This window comes from Rhineura floridana, chromosome 2, assembly GCF_030035675.1.
Source record: "Rhineura floridana isolate rRhiFlo1 chromosome 2, rRhiFlo1.hap2, whole genome shotgun sequence".
NCBI lineage: Eukaryota > Metazoa > Chordata > Lepidosauria > Squamata > Rhineuridae > Rhineura > Rhineura floridana.
Genome location: NC_084481.1, coordinates 157685235 through 157705092, shown reverse-complemented (window position 1 = coordinate 157705092; position 19858 = coordinate 157685235). Strand labels below are relative to the sequence as shown.

Genomic DNA, 19858 nt, shown 5'->3' with positions numbered 1-19858 from the left:
AATTGGGGAATATGATTAAATATAAAACCAGAAAGATAGGGAGGAGACTTACACAGATGCTAAGTAAGAAAGTACATGCAGACAAACAGGCCTGAAAAACAAACATGGAAGTCAAGCACAGACATTCCACTTTGGTCATGCCCTACCACTGTGCTAACTTCAGAATCTTGGCTGGTGCTTCGGATGATAACAGCAGGTCCCACACTTGCCACAGAATCCAGATCACTCTTCTGAAATCATGAATGGGTAAGAAGAAAAATAATTCACATTAAACTTTACTATTTCTGTTTGGAGACTTGGACAAGATGCTTTATTTGGACCCACTCTACAAATGTAAATCTCATGCCTCAGATGCCCAGAATCAAGAACAGTGGAATGTGTGTTGCTGTCACATAATTATCAGTGTTTCCCAGACTGAGTACATCACCCCACACTGAAAAGCAAAATCTCTGGAAAAGGTCACAAGGAATTCTCATGGCCTTCTACCCCTTGCTGATCTGCTTGAGAAGTTCCTCTGATAATAAATACAAGTGTTCAAGACACTCACCTGAGAGCTAGAGGTTAAGCTTAATCCACTGTCTGCACTGATCTGGGATTTTTTCTCATCTGTCTCACCCAGATCAAAAAAGTGTTTTGTACCTTCTGACCCTAAAGAGAGGGAAAGGGATATCTCATTACTGCAAAAAATATATATGAAAGAATCACAAGGCAAATGATCGCTTTGGTGCATGAGAAGTACTAAGGGGGGGGGGGAAACAGAGGATATTCTCCTCAACTTTTTAAGCACCATAAATGAAAAATATAGCACAGTTGGTCACTGTTACCATTTTGTCCAATACGTAAATGCACCTGAGAAGCAGACCAACTGCCTTGAACAGTCACCCATTTGGAGAAAGAAAAAGAAAAAAGAGACAAAGCAGGCATCAAACAGATTCCAGTTAGTACAAGGCATGCCAAACAGTCACCACATGACTCTGGAAAGCCACTTCCTTCTATCTCAGATACAGGGTTGCTTTTGTTGCTGTTTGCTTTTTGGAGAGAGGTAGATCTTATTGCCAGACACTTTGTACTTGATCTAATATACTACCAACTACAGTTGAAGTTTTTTTCTCCTGTTCACCAAGTGACACATGGTATGACCATCCAAACAGCCAGCAATAGCAATTTGTGTTTCATAAATGAGAGCTTCAAATGGGACATTTGGGGGCAAAATAGAATTACATGGTCACTGTAGGGATGTATCAAATGGCTCTCCAGAGTTTGTAACAACTTAGGTGAAGCAGCGAATGTGGGTTTCAGCTGCTGTGAAAACATGCATTCATTATCCCACCCTATTCATAAAGAAAATAAATGCTGAACAGATTATGCTACATTCATGCAGTTCCATATTTTTTACCCTCCTATAATGAAATGACTGACAGAAAAAAAAGGATGAGAGAAGAGACAGAATTGGGAAGGGTTTGGAATGCACTGTGCAATGGAAATAAGGAGGCAGGAGAAGAATATACTACAGACTACACAGGTCACCATTAAGAGCTCAGAAAGGAGAAGAGATTGAGTACAACGCTTCTGCCACAGCCATATCTGCCAACTGTTCCATAACAGGGACACATGACCAGCAGTTGGAGGATTTTTTTCAAAAAACAGATCTAGGATGTGTACAAGTAATGATGAGTAACAACTCTATGTACACACTAAAGCAATACCTTACATACCACTAAATATGGTGAACTAAGAATCAGGAGTGCAAGTGGGATGTATGATGTCTATCACTAGATAGTACCAACATCAGAAAAAGTGAAACAAGGTGCAAGAGAGAAAGAAAAATAATATATATGGTGTGCGTGAATAAAGGATTATTGGTGTGCATTTTTGGATGAACATTTTATTCATGAATGGTAGAATTGTCAAAGAGATGTGTAGCTCATCCCAAGGTTCTATGTACTAGCTTGGCATTCCATTAAAAATCCTCTATGGAATGTATTTAAAGAGTCTCATATAGAACATTTAAAAAGTAACTGGTATTTAGGTATATTAACATAAATTTCCAGACCATATTAGCACTTCAATGCCCCTAACTATCGTGCTAGAGATACTTTGGGGGATTTAGTGGTAGGGGGAACTATGAAATTCATGGAACTTGATTTCAGATAATCTGCTCAGAACTAAGGTACAATTAGCAAAAGTGGGTTTTTAAAAAAAACAAAACCCTGATCAGTCAAAAGCATCCTTTTGGTATGAAAACACTAACTGATTACTTTACAGATTATCCCAATCAATTCACTAAACATAGAATTTTTAATCACACTAAAGGTTATTCAGAGTTAAGCACTGTGAATGATCTAGCACAACCTCCTACATCCTTTAAGGTAGGATACAGCATAATCTAAGTATCCTTGACAAGTTCCCCTCTAGCTCTCTCTTTTAAAAGCAGTATTCATTAAAAAGAACCTAGGACCAGCACTGAATAAATCTGGCCTGTTTATTTTATGAATTAAATAGGCTTCTTGGTTTAACACTACTACTTTACTGTGAATTAATAAGCTCTCTAAACAATCTAACAAGCTTTATATTTACAGTTTTTAGCAGCGATACTCTGTTGTGTACAACAGTGTATACTCTAATGCATAATAAAATGAGCTCGTTATCATACAGCACCTATACATATTTGAGCAGGAACAGGTATAAACACTACCAAATAACACTTCTGTGGTGATATCTGCAAGATTTGCCCTAATATTCAGTAAATGGCATACTATAGGATAAACTACACATTACACTGCAGGTGCATATTACGTAACTCCAACTGCCCCATCTCCATTACAAAGAGCCTGCAAGCACTTTGAACTGGAGGAGAAAGAGCATGGGGGGGTGCTTTAACCCTTTTCACCAGCCCAGCCCATTATCACCTGAAACTCTGCAAGCAGCAATCTACTATTGCCTTTTATTCTACTCAGATGCTACTGGAAAGGAAAATAATCATATATATATATATATATATATATATATATATATATATATATATATATATATATATAAAAACACAATTGCGATTAACACAAGGTATAACGAAGACACCGTTTGTAATTATGTACATCAGCTCTGATGATGTCTGATAAAGAAAAAAGGCAGAATGTCGAAGCAGGCCTTGGCTGGCCATTTTACTCTCTTCTCCCCAAGTGTGATAGTCAAGGAAAAACTGCCTAGAAAAACAATATATCAACACTGTATTCCATTACCAGTTAATCTCCATTCTTCATATTACTTCTCAGGGTTCCTTCATACCTTATCCAAAATAATTAATCACCATGATTAAACAATAATGGCAGACCTTTCACGTGGGTCTTAACTTCACACTTTATATCTACTATTGGTTAAGAATTCAGGACAAAAATCTCTTTGCACAGAGCATCCTTGATACAAATATTACAGAGACTGTAGATATACCACCAAAGAGAGATTAAAATCTCATGAGGAAATCTGTTCAAAATTTAATTTTAAATTCAGTGGTAAGAAAGGGTTTGAAGCTTGGCTGGAGGAGACTGTGTATTTTTTTCTCTCCTCTTCTGGTATAGAAAGGGCTATTCAGTGAACCCCAACACTAGATTTCTTTAAGAAATAGTGACCTCCTTTGTCTGCCCTATGGCTCATGTGGCATGGGTGTTCAATCAAAGGCTTAAAGAGTTGGCAGTTATGGGGAGGCTGGGAGGAGTGTAAGTTTCTGTCCTTTTATCATATCCTTACTCAGTTTTTCCAAAGCTTTTTGCTTTGTCACTTCATGGTGCTTGTTCCACAATTCTACTCAAGATGCAATGTAAGCAGGAGAGAAAGACAGAAAAATGTCAGATGCTGATCAGAGGCAGAAATGGAAAACAAAAATAAAAATAAGCCACCCAATCCTGCACTATCAAAGCAGAGATTAATGACAACTGGCAAGTGAAGAATTAATTACTTCTTCAGTCAGATCAGGGTTAGAGACTTCCACTGACTTCATTCATAGAATGTCAAAATTAATAACCATAAACAATTAACTGGCTGAGGACAGCAGCTAAGGGAGACCTACCTGATCTCATCTGTCTTCACAGAAATGACAGATTAAAAAGAGACACTGTCAGGTTCATTATGTCCAACATTTGACGTTTCTTATCAATGGGTTACCACAAAGAATACATTATGTATTTTATGTATAACTACCACACACACCCCACCAATTATATTCTCAATCCAAAATGTAATGCTGGGTAAGAGAAACTATTTCTATAAATGCAAAAGGAATCTATGTAAACAGTTTAGTTGGGCCTGAATATGACCATCATAACTGCTAGGCTTTACCTACTTGTCTTCTAGCCTTATGTATGTCGAATATATCAGCCTCCAAATAATTTTAACCAGGACAAAAAGAACACAAAGGGGTGAGGAGATTAAAAAAGAAAGATACACCAAATACTACCCTTAGTACTCTTTTTCTCAGTTATGAAGATTTTCTGAAACAGAGCTCTTTACAAAAAGGGCAGAGAATATTCAAAATATAAGTACAGGAGGAGATAAAAATGCAACCCACACAGCAAACTTATAGAGTACTTCAGATTGCTAAGAAGTTTTCATTCCTGTTGCCAAAAACTTCAGATAATTCCAGATGCTGGCCTTGCAGCCCCAGTGGCAAAATCGTAAATAAGCTTCCTGGAAATCCCAGTATAAACAGTGCACTTCATTCTCCCTCCCCAAATAGGAAGGCAGAAGCTGGGAATGCTGCAAGGTAAGGAAGACACTGAGCTCTTACAAGAGCAGAGAAGTAGAAGAAGTAGTGTAGAAAGCTGCATTTTACTATTCTGCAGTAGAAGCAGAGCATGGGAAAGCAAAGATAGAAATGGGACAGGAAACATTCAGAACATGTCAGAGGGATATGGGGTTGGGATTTATGCAATGATATAAAGAGCTAATTACATCTTATCAAGAAAACCTAATCACTTTTCCCATACTTTATTTGGTGGAAGGACACCAAATGTGATAAGAATATCCAAACTGAGAAATGATTTTTCTTCCTTCCCAGTACTTCTAATACAGTATTTACTCATGCTGCTTTCCCCACCCATTCCCCACCTTTGCACTCCCTTTTCCCCACCCATCACAATTCTGCTTGCTTCCTAGACACATTGGTATTGAAGGATACTGTATCCACTAAAGGGAACTCAACTTGTGGTCAAAGTTGGAGGGGGGAATCATGTTTTAGAAACTAATCTGACAAGTATGTTTACAGTGATATTGTTGTCTCGGCGCAATTTCTTGAGATGGGATAGCCTCCTTTTTTCCTTACATTTGGATAACATTCTGTGCTAGAAACCTTTAGAACTGGATTTCCTTTTATCCTTTGGATGACCAGAAATACTCAGCCTCCATATAATATAGCATTTGATTTAAGTTTTCTAAATGGTTTCTGTGTAGCTTGGGTGTTGCCAACCTGGTGCCCATGAAGGCCTTCACTGGTGTCCTAGGGCAGGTGCCCCAAACTCTGAGCTTTCATTTTTAAAAACAGCAAGTCTCTAGACCCCCTTGAAAGGAAGTTATGAAGCAAAATGTGCAGGCACAATTCTAAGCTGTTTCGGTAAAATGAGTCATGCTGTGTAGAAGCTGGAGTCCAGGCACTCATTAAGAATTCACTGTATAGCTAACTTACACTACGATGGCATACTTGTCTATTTCAGAAGTAAGTCACTTTGTGTTTAATGGGGCTTGCTCCCAGGTAAGTGGGTAAAGGATCGCAGCCTATGCTTTGGTTTAGGATTGGCATTGGGGAAAACAGGGTTCTTATGCCACAATCAGGACCACCAAGACATAGCTGATTTTCCATGGAAAGCATGAGGTTGTCCGGGGACAGGAAGGATGGAAAATGAGCAATGACTGTACCCTCTCTGTTATGCCATGCCCCCCACTGCAGCCATGTTGTGTTATGCCATGCCCCCCACTGCAGCCATGTTGTGTTATGCCATGCCCCCATGGCAGCCATTTTGTGACTGGCACCCTTAGCTCTCTCTCAAAATTTGAAATTTACTTCCAAAAAGGTAGGCAACCCGTGGTCTAGCTTGTGCAGTAACTCCAATCCTAATATTGCTAGATATTAACCAGTTGTAGCACTGTTTGTGCCAATGTAAGCATTTAGACACAATTTCTTACAAACTTATAACTGATGAGGGAATATAGCTGAAAAGTGTATAGTATTTGCTCCAGTCGGTCTTGTTTTGAAGGGAAAGATAGATTGTCTATTATATAAAAACATTCACAACATAGGCTGTTAAGAGTGTGAGGGCTAACATTGAACATAAACCCCAAGGCATCCTTCACACGTGTACTTGGGAGTAAATCCCAAAAAATCAATGGCCCAGGATTGGGTCATTGAGGCAAAATATTTTCTTCTCAATACTAATTTATTTTTGTGATCAGCCAATCCCTGGTGCATACCCCCCCCCAATAAATTATGTTTCCACTAGACTGTTTTGTTGGTAGGACCCTCTGTCTATGTAAACAATTATTAAAGCCCCCAATGCCAGAATCATATGGCAATCTCTATTAACCTGAACACAGAATTTCAAAAAGCAGATCAGTACCAGAAATTTTAGCTAATATATCTCCAAGACATGATAAGAACATATATGACTAGTTTTTGCCATCCAAATGAGAGAGAAGCACATTACTACAGCAATGATGGGGCAAACGTTTCAATGGGAAAGATGCAAATAAGATTATAATGCTAGTGCAAAATTACTTTCCTACATTCCATATATATGTAAATACACACCAATAGAAGCTACAAAATTTTCCTCCTTTAGACTCCTTGTGTCAAACTCGCTTGGCCCTTTCCCTGCGGGGCTTGGTGCCCTTGGCATGAGCTGGGGTACTGGCAGCTGCACCTTGGATTTCAGTTCCACCTTCATGGCTATCATAGGGTCCTTGCCAACCGGAGTGATTGCTCCATCTGTTGGGCTTCGTTTTCTTTTATCTGGCTCTTCAAAAGAAAGGAAGAGAGATAAGCAGCCAAACAGGAGGGGAGAAAACATACCGACAACAGTCAAAAGAGAAGGAAGAAGAAAAAATGAAAGAAGTGTACAGAAAATGGATTGGACAGATGATGGTAATTATTTGTTTACAGATATTAAAAAACAGTCCTCGCTTTCAGATCTTACAAGCAATGTTCAAGAGCAATGCTCAAAATACAGGGTCGAAAGCAGGTGCGGGGTACCTTTTGCCCTCCAGATGTTGCTACACTTTATTTATTTATTTATTTATTTATTTATTTATTAATTATATGATTTCTATCCTGCCCTTCCTCCCAGCAGGAGCTTCCATCAGCCCCAGCAAGCATGGCCAATGGTCAGGGATGATGGGAGTTGTAGTTCAGCAACATCTAGAAGGCAAAAAGGTTCCCCATACCTGGTCTAAAGGTTAGGACCCGAGTACCTCAAAGTACCTTCTCTCACACAAGCTTGCCCAGCTATTAAGATCTGCCTCAGAAGCCTTTCTGCAGGAGGGAAAGTGGGTGGTCATGTGTGTTAGAGCCTTTTGCTTAGGGTACAGCAACTTTGGTCACAAAGAAACTCACTGGGCACTAAGCCTCATACCTTGTTGGCATAAAGTAGATACCTTTTTATTTTCTCATACTTTTTAGTGTGTTCAGTTTCTGTAGATAGTTTCATCCAGCCTTTAATACTGTTATTCTGCTTTCTCATGTTTATATTTCTATACATTGCTTTGTTTTTAGATTTTATGAGATTTGAGAGATTTTGCCTGAAAATGGCATTAAAATAATTTAAACAAATAAAAGGAAATTATTCCATGCTATTTTTGGGAACACCTCCCCATCCCCATCATCACCAGAGGTATTGACTTATTTCTCATCTACTGCCGAAGATCTGGAGAAGAGTAACACCAACAAGCTGTGACGCAAGCATTATAAATGGGAATGGATATGGAGCTGTAACAGAATCATAGAATAGTAGAGTTGGAAGGGGCCTATAAGGCCATCAAGTCCAACCCCCTGCTCAATGCAGGAATCCAAATCAAAGCATTCTCGACAGATGTATGCAAGAGAGAGAAAAGTAGTTGGACAGCCTGTAGGTGAAAAATCTGGAAGTGAATTCTGCCTTTGATGATCTTAAAAACTGAACTCTCAATGACTGCTTCACTACTTTCCACTTGTACCCATTACTGAAATTTATTCTTTTTATATATTCATTACTACCTCTGATCAGTTAGCATGCTACATGCCACTATGATGTATTCTGTGAAAGCAAAGGACTCTGAATGGCTATCACAACACTCATTTGCCTTCTTATTTTTAATATGTTGTAAGCCACCCTGAAAACAGAAATTGGTACTTCCCATGAATTAGAGTTTGCTTATTATGCTGGGATGCATTCTATGAAGAGGAATCATTCCACTCTTCAGAAATGAAAAGCTGACGAAGCAGGACACCTTCTCATCCGACAACATCTCACATCCAACGTGGAGAACATTGCAACTATAACTATAACTATACTTACAATATCATACTAGCATGGTATACAAAAGCATAGAAAGAAGTGAAAGTAACACAAGGCCGCAAGACAAAAAGACAAGACCTCTAAACATCATGTATGGTATGTAAGGCGGAGACCACAGCCTTAAACTGAGCCCTCCACTGAGACAAACCATTCAAATTCAGCAGAGGAATATTAAAGGTCAGGATCAAATGCATCCCAGCATAATCAGCAAACTCTAGCTCACGGTAAGTACCAATTTCCATTTTTGCCTAATTATGCTGGGATACATTCTGTGATTAGGATATACCAGAGGAGTATGCTGTTAGCACAGGGTGGGATACTTCTGCTCCCTTATTATGTCCTCACCACCTTCTGCAACACCTTCCAGCCAAATGTTGTATCTGAAGATGAAAACCAGTCTATTTTGTGGTGCTTTGTATAGGTATGTGGGGAGGCCAGATGGCAGCCTTGTAGATTTCCTCTGAATGCAGCCAAAACTGCTGCATCTCTGAGGGAATGGGCAGTCACCCCCTTGGAGGGTTTCTATCCAAAGTCAGAAGTTTGCACAATGGTTTCCCCTCAGCCATCTCGAAATGGACGAAGATGAGACCTCCTGACCTTTAGATGGACCTGAAAATGCCACAGATAGGACTTCTGATTTTCTGAACTCCAAGGTCCTGACCAGGTACAAACACAGAGCTCATCTGACATCCAAACAGTGCCATCTGCACTCCTGGTCATATGATGGATTTGTACAGAAGGAAGGGAAAAACCCTTCCTGGAATCTGTGGAATACAGAATTCACTTTTGGCACAGAAGTAGGGTTAGGTCTTAAAACCACCTTGTCTCTGTGAAATATACACAGCTGAGAGAATGAGGAAAGGGCTCCCAATTCTGCCACCCATCTATATGAAGTAATAGCCACTAAGAATGCTGTCTTTACAGTTAGTAAGTCCAGGGAACAGATAGCCATGGGCTCAAATGGGGACCCAGTTAAGGCACACAAAACCCAAGAGAGGTTCCAAGTGGGGAACTATGTGCCATCTGAGGGGAAATCAACAGTACTCCCTTGATGAATCTCCTGTATAACGGGTGAAAGGATACAGATTCAGCCCCAGAGGAAAATAAAATGCTAGTGGAGGATGGAAGCTTGACACTTAACAGTGTTAGTGCTGAGACCCTTATCTATGCCAGCCTGGAGAAATCGCAGCACCATTTGGATGTCACCTGAAACTGGACTACTCCCATCCTTTAAGCACCAGGTGAGAAAAGCCTTCCACATGATGTTGTAGATTCTGTTGGTGGAGGCCCTCCTGGAAGACAATAGTGCCTACACCACCCCAGTAACACCCTGCTGGATTAGTCACATCTGTTCAGCCTCCACACAGTCAAGTAGAACAAGTTGACTGACCAGGGGATCTTAGATCAGAAGGTCCTAGCACTGTGCACTCTCCAGGGTTCCTATGGCCAAAAAGGAGCTATTAAAATTACTTGAGCCTTGAGGGAGCTAATTCTTTGGATCGTGCACTGAAGGAGTCCAAAAGGTGGAAAAGCATACAAAAGCTGAGGAGGCCACACCATTTCCAAGGCATCCATTGCCTAGACTGAGGGGCAAGCCTGTAGGATATGAAGGCTGGGACCTGTCATTTTCTGGTGAGGCAAACAGGTCCATCTTGAGCCAGCCCATCCTCCTTGCCACCTGTACAAAGACCCCTGGATTCAGCTGCCATTCCACCTCCTTCACCGTGGAGCGACTGAACCAATCTGCAAATGTGTTGTCCAGCTCGGGTTCCTTTCCACCCAACAAAACAGCTTGTACACCTCCTCCATCAAAGCTTGGGAAAGAGTTCTCCCTGCTTGTTGACATAGGCCTTCACTGCTATGTTGTCCATAAGAATCAACAAATGGGTGCCATGAAGCTTGTCTTGAATTCCTTCAGCCATTTTGACAGCACTCAGCTCCAAAAGATTGATGCTCAACTCAGATTTTGAAGGAGACCATGAACCCTGGATCATCTGACCTCCTAGGTGGAGCCCCCAGCTTGTGTCAGGATGCAGGATTGGGGTCCTGGCATTTCAGAGGATGAGGAGGGGGAGGAGATCATTTTCCCAGAGTTGTGTGAAGAAGAACCAGAGGAGGGGGGAGGAATCCCAGAGTTAGTGTTGCCCAGCAGTAAAGACCTTGAAGCTCTAGCCGACACAGATACAGACACAGACTCTTCCCAGGAACTTCCCACGCTCACCCCCCTTCCCAGGTCAGAGCAGTTAGAAACGGAAGGAGGGGGAATTCAACTCCCTCCTCAGCCAGAGAAAAGCCCGCCTGATGGGCATGGTGTCCACCCCCCTCTTTCCCCAATACCAGAGGTAGAATCCTCAGAAGGGGAGGGGGCAGCGCCTCCCCCTTCACCACGAACCCGGAGAAAACAAAAAAGAGCAAGGGGGAGAGAGAGGAGGGGTGTGGAAGAGAGCACCTTGAGGTGGAGTGAGAGAATTCGCGCAAGAAAGGCCCCTTTATAAGAGTCAAGGGGAGCAGGGATTCCTTGTTCTGTCAATTCTCTTGCATGTCGCTGGACACGTATTATTGTGTTGCTTCATGAGAAGACGTAGTTTCTGTTTGGATATTACTTTAATAAAGACTGAATTGCTTTCACCCACTGGTCTGGTTCCTGAGTCCAGTCCTGGACACGACAGATTGACAGAACCACCTACTTCACCCTCAACGCTCCCACCGCTTGAACCTGACAAGACGGAGAAGGGAGCAGGGGGAACAAATCCCACTTCTGACGGAGGAAGTGAGACAGCTGAGAGCTAATGTGGCGGATCTACAGGCAGATGTTCAAACCTTGTTAGCGGCTGTCAGGACATTGAAGACTGACAATCAGACCTTGAAAACCACGATCGATCAGATGCGAACAGCCCCTCAGGCTGCTGTGGTGAAGATTCCTATAGGATTGCCACCAAAATATGCGGGACAGAGTGAGCAGCTCTCTACTTTCGTGGCTCAATGTGAATTGTATTTGGACATCAGGAATGCAGAGTTTCCTAGTGATGTGGCCAAAATGGCCTTCGTGATCAGTCTCTTGGAAGGAGAAGCTGCCAAATGGGTAACTCCGTACCTGGTCAGAAAGGATGGCCTTCTGGGAAGATATAGAGAATTTATGCGAGCCATGACTGAGATGTTCCAGGACCCTCAAAGGGCTGAGACGGTGGCTAGGCAGTTGGGCGCCTTGAAGCAAGGAAAAGGAACCGTGTCGGAGTACACTAACGCCTTTAAAATTCTGTCCCAGGAAACTGGTTATAATGATGCAGCCTTGATGTTTATGTATAGGAGTGGACTGAGTTCTGAAATCTTGGATGACTTGGCTAGAACTACCCCCCCAAATAATTTGCCTGGACTGATTAGGCTGTGTCTGCAGATCGATCACCGGTTGGAAGGAAGGCGCCTGGAAAAGAAACAGGAGATCCAGAGATACTCAGTTTCAGCATCTCGCAGCAAGACCCCTTCAACCCCAGGGACATCAGGCAACGCAACCGAAGGACAGGGGGGGGCTAGGCCAAAGCTGTCGGAAGAAGAAAAGGAGAGGTGACGTCGAGAACGTCTCTGCTTTTACTGTTCCAAGCCGAACCACGTGGCTAGGGATTGCAAACTGAAAGGGAAAAAACCAGAGCCGGCAGGAAACTAACGAACCCAGTCCACGTACAGGCCGGTGGACTGGGGGCCGCGTTGTACAAAGGGCCTCCGGTGGCAAAACCTCCTTCAAAAGGAGTCTTGGTGTTACCAATTTGGATTATAACTCCCAAAGGAGTAATGTTTAACTCCACAGCGTTAATTGACAGTGGAGCAACCACAAATTTTATTGATGCAGAGCTAGCGAAGCGTTACGGAATTTCCCAATGGAAATTGGACACCCCCTTGTCGGTGGAGACCATAGATGGGAGATCCTTGAAATCAGGAGGGGTAACGCGAGCCACGGAGGAACTGAAACTACAAATCCCGGGGCACGAAGAGTTCATTTCGCTGTATGTGTCAGACCTCTCGAACTTTGATGTGATCCTGGGAATGTCCTGGTTAGTCAAGCATGACCCAAAGACAGCGTGGAAGGACGTGGTGGTGTGGTTCACTTCTCAGTACTGCCAGGAAAACTGTCAGCCAGAAGGAACCACCAACACGCTGGCAGGGGCAGTGCAGGAAGCCAAGCAAGTGACATTTAAAGATGTATTTGATGAAAAAGAGGCAGAGATCTTACCTCCCCACCGTCCTTATGACTGTGCAATTGATTTAGTGCCAGGAGCGAGCACTCCATCGGGAAGAATTTACTCTCTCACAGAGAAAGAGAGAGAGGCACTGAGGGAATTTCTGGAGAAAAACCTGAAGCGAGGATTTATACATCCCTCGCAGTCCCCCGCTGGAGCACCCCTGTTGTTCGTGAAGAAGAAAGGAGGTGAGCTCAGGCCCTGTAATGACTACCGTGCCTTAAATCAAATCACTATTCCTAACAGCTATCCGCTGCCCCTGATTTCGGAGTTGTTAGACCGACTGCGCTCTGCAAAAATTTTCACGAAACTGGACTTAAGAGGAGCATACAATCTGATCAGAATGAAGGAGGGACATGAATGGGAGACAGCATTTCTGACCTCCTATGGTCAATCTGAATATTTGGTAATGCCATTCGGACTTTGTGGAAGTCCTGGCATGTTTCAAAAGTTCATGAACGAAGTGTTTAAGAGACCTCCTGGACAAGTATGTAATTTGTTATTTAGATGATATTCTGGTGTTTTCAAAGAACCAAGAAGACCATGATCAGCATGTGAAAACTGTGTTGGGAAGACTGAGAGAGAACCATTTGTATGCTAAGTTAGAGAAATGTGGGTTTGACCTATCGTCTTTGGACTTTCTTGGATATCGCATCTCAGCGGAAGGAGTGGAAATGGACCCAGAAAAAGTGAGTTGTATATTGGATTGGGGGCAACTGGCCACTAAAAAGGATGTACAACATTTTTGGGGATTTGCCAACTACTACAGAAAGTTCATTCCAGGCTTTTCCAAGTTAACGGCCCCTCTCACTGACTGTTTAAGGGGAAAAAGGAAATTTCAATGGACAGAGGATGCTGCAAGCGCCTTCGAAGAGTTGAAGGGAAAGTTTTCCTCTGAGCCCATTTTGCGTTTTGCCGAACCTACCTGTCCTTTCGTCGTGGAAGCAGATGCTTCGGATTTTGCCATCAGGGGGGTTCTCTTGCAGCTGAATGGGGAAGGAACGGAGCTACACCCCTGCGCGTATTTTTCCAGAAAACTAAAGGATGCTGAAAGGAATTACACAGTTTGGGAAAAGGAGTTACTAGCCATCAAGGATTCTTTTGAGAATTGGAAACAGTATTTGGAGGGAGCTCAGCATCAGATAGAAGTGCGTTCAGACCACAAGAACCTGGATAGCCTACAGATGGCCCGAAAGCTGAACCAGAGACAGATACGCTGGTCGCAGTTCTTTACCAGGTTTAACTTCAAGATTACTTACCATGCCCATGCCAAAAACCAGAGAGCAGATGCTCTATCCAGGCAACTGCAATACAAAGGAGGTGAAATTGACAACCAACCCCAGTACGTTGTTCCGCCAGAGAAGCTGATGTTGGGATCATGTCAGCCTTCTTGGGAAGAAGAGCTCAGAATGGCTCAAAAGGAGGATCCATGCATGCAACAGTATATTCAGGAGATGGAACACAGCCAGGACCCAGAAGTAAACTTCCATTGGAAAGATGGACTGTTGTGGTTTAAAGCCGCCAGATATGTGCCAAAGGGGGATCTAAGACTCAGAATCTTGCGTCAGTGTCATGACTCTATCACAGCTGGGCACTTTGGCATCTTTAAGACCATTCAGAATGTAGCCAAGGACTTTTGGTGGCCCCAAATGCGCAGAGACATTGAGAACTATGTAAAATCCTGTTCTGTTTGTATGCGGGCGAAAACAGACACGGGAAGACCACCAGGACTGCTGGAGCCCCTCCCTATTCCGAACGAACCCTGGAAGGACCTATCCATTGATTTTATAACTGATTTACCGAAGTCACAAGGAATGACGGCCATATTGGTCGTCGTAGACTCCCTGACAAAGATGGCACATTTCCTCCCTTGCCCAGGGGCCTTAGAGGCTAAAGAGACAGCCAAGCTGTTCATAAAGGAAATCTACTGGCTGCATGGTTTGCCAAATAGCTTAGTCTCGGATCGGGGAACTCAATTCACAGCTAAGTTTTGGAGGGCAGTTTGGAGACAGTTGCAGACGGAGTTAAAACTTTCTTCGGCTCATCACCCCCAGACGGACGGGCAGACAGAGAGACTGAACACTGTTTTAGAGAGGTATTTACGCTGTTATGTTTCCTATCAACAGAATGACTGGGTTTCCTATTTGCATTTCGCAGAGTTTTCCTATAATAATTCCTTGCATACCAGCACTGGGCAAACACCCTTCTTTGCTAACTATGGATTCCATCCCAAAGCCTTCCCCAGTAGTACAGAGAGTGTGCTTGTGCCTGCAGCCGGGGAATTTCTGCAGGAACTACAGGCCGTGCAGCAGGTACTTACACGATGCCAAAATTGAGTATAAACGAATTGCCGATCAGCATCGAAGAGAGGGGCCCCCCCTCCAACCAGGACACCAGGTGTGGTTGTTCACTCGCTTCCTTCAGATGCCGGGCAAGTGTAGGAAGCTGCAGGATAAGAGAGTGGGGCCCTTTGAAGTAGAGGCACAAATCAATCCCATGGCTTATAGACTGAAGTTGCCAGCTACTTTCAAAATACATCCTGTGTTTCATCGTTCCTTGTTAACGAAAGCAGCCCCTCCCAGCGATTTACGACCAGTGGAGGCTCCAGGGGCACCCATTCTAGTGGATGGACAACCAGAATTCGAAGTGGAACAGATTCTTGATTCCAGAAGGAGGCGTAATCAATTGCAATACTTAATTCACTGGAAGGGTTATGGGCCAGGTGACAGATCATGGGAAAATGAGAGGGATGTGCATGCCCCAGATTTAGTGAAAGAATTCCATCAACGGTTTCCCCATCGCCCTACGCTGACCAGTGGGGGGAGGGCGCAGCATGAGAGAGGGGATGGTGTCAGGATGCAGGATTGGGGTCCTGGCACTTCAGAGGATGAGGAGGGGGAGGAGATCATTTTCCCAGAGTTGTGTGAAGAAGAACCAGAGGAGGGGGGAGGAATCCCAGAGTTAGTGTTGCCCAGCAGTAAAGACCTTGAAGCTCTAGCCGACACAGATACAGACACAGACTCTTCCCAGGAACTTCCCACGCTCATCCCCCTTCCCAGATCAGAGCAGTTAGAAACGGAAGGAGGGGGAATTCAACTCCCTCCTCAGCCAGAGAAAAGCCCACTTGATGGGCATGGCGTCCACCCCCCTCTTTCCCCAATACCAGAGGTAGAATCCTCAGAAAGGGAGGGGGCAGCGCCTCCCCCTTCACCACGAACCCGGAGAAAACAAAAAAGAGCAAGGGGGAGAGAGAGGAGGGGTGTGGAAGAGAGCACCTTGAGGTGGAGAGAATTCGCGCCAGAAAGGCCCCTTTATAAGAGTCAAGGGGAGCAGGGATTCCTTGTTCTGTCAACTCTCTTGCATGTCGCTGGACACGTGTTATTGTGTTGCTTCATGAGAAGACATAGTTTCTGTTTGGATATTACTTTAATAAAGACTGAATTGCTTTCACCCACTGGTCTGGTTCCTGAGTCCAGTCCTGGACACGACAGATTGAGAGACTTCCATCTGTCATGAGAACCATCTGGAATGGTTCAGATCCATTTCTGTTTCCAGCCTGAGAGGTGCCAGCCACCATCAAAGCCCCCAATGCCAGGCATTTGGAATCCCCAACATCCTCGACCTTCTCTGAACAAGACATTGGTGGCGATGTCCTCCCACCGGTTGGCAAAGGAGAGGAGCCAGGCTCCCACCTTTTTGTTGTGTGAGATTGTTAGGAACTATCTTTCTTTGAAACCTTGGGAAAGCAAGAGGATCCAAACTGGGAGGCAGCTCTCTAAAAGCTATGTATACTGCCTCTCTTCTGTTGTCCCCACCTGGATCAAAACGAAGAGAAGCCTCGAACCCTTTAGAAGGGACAAAAGTAGTGAAAGGGCTGTTGCTGCTGTTAGGGCCTTTTGTGGCTATCCTTGGGGGGCTGAGGAAGCCTCCAATTTTTCCCCAAACAGCCATTTCTCTGCAAATGGAAGATTGAGAAGTTTGCTTTGGGCAATTGAGCCTACCACCCATTGACGAAACCAGATGCTGCGCTTTCCAACAGCAGTGGCTGCCACATCTAGGGAAGCATCAGCAGCCAAAGCAGAAGCATCACAAACGTTCTTAAGGCCATCCTCAATTGGTCAAAATGTTCTTAAGGCCATCCTATCATCCTTTTGTAACAGCTCCTCTGCCTATCCTGATCCAGAAACAGCCACAGCTGTCTTACCAGCCGAAGCTGGTAAAAGGCACTCCTAGCCACTGAGGAAACCTGGGCCTCTAGTGACAAAGATGGATCCAGGAGTGCTCCAAAACTACAAACCTGCTCTTTCAGTGGGAGTATAACCCCATTCAAAGCAGGTAATTGACCAATTATCCAGACTTGGGAACCACCTACCTACAACACCTGTGTCTTGCAAGGACTCAGAGTCAGTTTATTGGCCCTCACGCCCAGCCCACCAGACACTGGTGATGCACACATGTTGAGAGGCTGCTGCCCGTGCCCTGCTTGAGGAATTCCTGGAGGCATATGGCTGGTCGCCAATGGAAACAAAAACCTGATCTAGATGTACACTCAATCTGATAAAGGCTCTTCTATGTTTCATATTTCATTGTTACAACATGGCTCATCTCTTTAGTTTAATATCAGAGCTTCTTTAGTAAGCCAGACTATTAGTCAATAGCCCCACTGCAAGCTCAATTAAACAATAAGCCTTTACACACAGATATTTGTTTGATATACTATTTCTGCTGCAACTTTAGACCTATCTTCTTCCAGAATGAATGATAGTCAATAGGAGATCATTTGCATAAAACCATGGTTGTTTAAAAAAACTTTTACATCCATTTAGAGTGTGTCCTATCTTGCTTTGGAACACTGTTTAAAAGCAATGAGTGCTGGAGCGTGCCTTCTTGCCCATTAATCTAATACAGATGAAAGCCTTGGCCAGTATGCTTATAGAAAGCTGACTCCAGATGCTTCCATCCTCCATCCGAAAGCAACTGCTGTTTAAATTAGATGCCAGCTACAGTAGAAAGTAAATAGGAAATTTAGGGTAGAGACACACTTAACTGTTCTGCTGGTTCCAGTGTGTCTCCACCTCTCTTTTCTGAAAATGGGAGCACACAATGCTAGTCAAACCCCACCCCTTTTTACTGTAAAACCTGGTGGGATCAGCTCAATTTCTTTTTAAATTCAGCTTTAAACAGATTTTGCAACTGATCAACCTGTTCCTCCTCCAGGTGTGGCCAATGGAAGCATTTTGCTATAGGCATCTAGTGTGCTCGCAGTCTTAATTGGACATTTCTTTTTCCCCCAAACAATCCTGTCCATTTCTACTGTGAGAATCAGCTGCTTGTGCTGGCAAGGGCGGAACATGGTGGTTGGGCAGTAATTATATATTTTTTTGCTGCTCCAGGTTGACACAAAAGAGGAATATAGGCCAGCTTTGGATCCAGCACATCTGTCGCCAGTCCTGCTCAGCCCCCATGACATCCCATTTATTTATGAATTAATGAAACTTGTTAACCACTTCCCAGACAATATGCCTCCCAAAGTGATGAACAATTGTAATAAAAAATAAAATCAAGGCCTTGTGACAGCTACTGATGGTGGGAACATTGCTGGCAGAAGCATGTTCTCCACTTTTCATGGATGCAGCAGGGGCTTCTGCAGTGGCATCTTCTAAGTGAATATGTCTTGAAGAACTATTAAGCCAGCAAAGCATTAAATTGTATATATGTTCTAGATCATAGCTCCAATTTATCCAAATGTAAAATTTCAAAATTAATTTAGCGCGACTATGAAGCTTTGAAATGAAACAGATAAACAGAAGATATCTTCCATGTCTACAAAACAGGCCTGTAAACTCAGACAAGAAAGTCTCAGATCCACTAAATGGTATTGTCCTATAGACTTTAAGCAAATATAAGACTGGGCAATATCAAATTACATCTCATGAAGGAGTCAACTAGATCCCTAATAATCCTCTTTCTAGTTCTCATGGCAAGATTTCAAAATGTGGAGAAAAGTCAACTGTACTGAATTCTGTTAGTTACTGGATCTAAGTGATACTGCATACAGATCTTCACAACCTCCTTTCTCCTCCCCACCAACTCCCTGATAAATTTGGATTATTCCATAATTTCCAGTAAAGGTTGAACAGAAATCCCCTGCTTTACAATACCTTCCTTAAGCTAGGGGTGTATGTGGAGACAAGGATGCTGTACATGCACACATTGGCCCTCGTGCATAATAGCTGGATCATCCCCAATGTGCTTAATATGTAGGTGCTTAATACTGAGATTTTGTTGAGGTTTACTGTCATTTCCCAGCTGAATTCCTGAAATAAAATTAATTTAGAGAAACATTTGGGTGCAGCGATGAAAACAAAGAATTTTATTCTGTACAGAAGTTGACTAAAAAATCATTAATCATGCTCTCCATACATCTCTTTTTTGTTGTTATGTGCCTTCAGGTTGATTACGACTTATGGCGACCCTATGAATCAGCAACCTCCAATAGCATCTGTTATAAACCACCAGATCTTGTAAATTCAGGTCTGTGGCTTCCTTTATGGAATCAATCCACCTCTTGTTTGGTCTTCCTCTTTTTCTACTCCCTTCTGTTTTTCCAAGCATTATTGTCTTTTCTAGTGAATCAGGTCTTCTCATGATGTGTCCAAAGTATGATAACCTCAGTTTCATCATTTTGGCTTCTAGTGACAGTTCTGGTTTAATTTGTTCTAACACCCAATTATTTGTCTTTTTTGCAGTCCAGCTCTCCTCCAACACCACATTTCAAATGAGTTGATTTTTCTCTTATCCGCTCTTTTCTCTGTCCAACTTTCACATCCATACATAGAGATCGGGAATACTATGGTCTGAATGATCCTGACTTTGGTGTTCAGTGATACATCTTTGCATTTGAGGACCTTTTCTAGTTCTCTCATAGCTGCCCTTCCCAGTCCTAGCCTTCTTCTGATTTCTTGACTATTGTCTCCATCTTGGTTAAGGACTGTGCCAAGGTATTGATAAACCTTGACAAGTTTAATGTCCTCACTGTCAACTTTAAAGTTACATAAATCTTCTGTTGTCATAACTTTAGTCTTCTTGACG

At 43.1% G+C, this 19858-nt stretch overlaps 1 protein-coding gene across 26 annotated transcripts in view; it reads right to left on the bottom strand.

The window, feature by feature from the left end:
- Window positions 1-19858, bottom strand: part of MADD (MAP kinase activating death domain) — a 155043-nt gene that overhangs the window by 65834 nt on the left and 69351 nt on the right. For 9 of the 26 annotated variants that reach the window (XR_009760684.1, XM_061610982.1, XM_061610967.1 and 6 more), the window contains 4 exons: window positions 6794-7000; window positions 3745-3798; window positions 548-648; window positions 147-230 (listed from right to left, as the gene is read on the bottom strand). Coding sequence is in view for 25 of the 26 variants with exons in the window: in XM_061610982.1 (XP_061466966.1) it covers window positions 147-230; window positions 548-648; window positions 3745-3798; window positions 6794-7000 (446 nt within the window). In the remaining variant the exon portion in view is untranslated. The remainder of the gene's footprint in view (window positions 1-146; window positions 231-547; window positions 649-3744; window positions 3799-6793; window positions 7001-19858) is intronic. The other 17 variants (XM_061610971.1, XM_061610979.1, XM_061610965.1 and 14 more) reach the window with 4 other exon arrangements.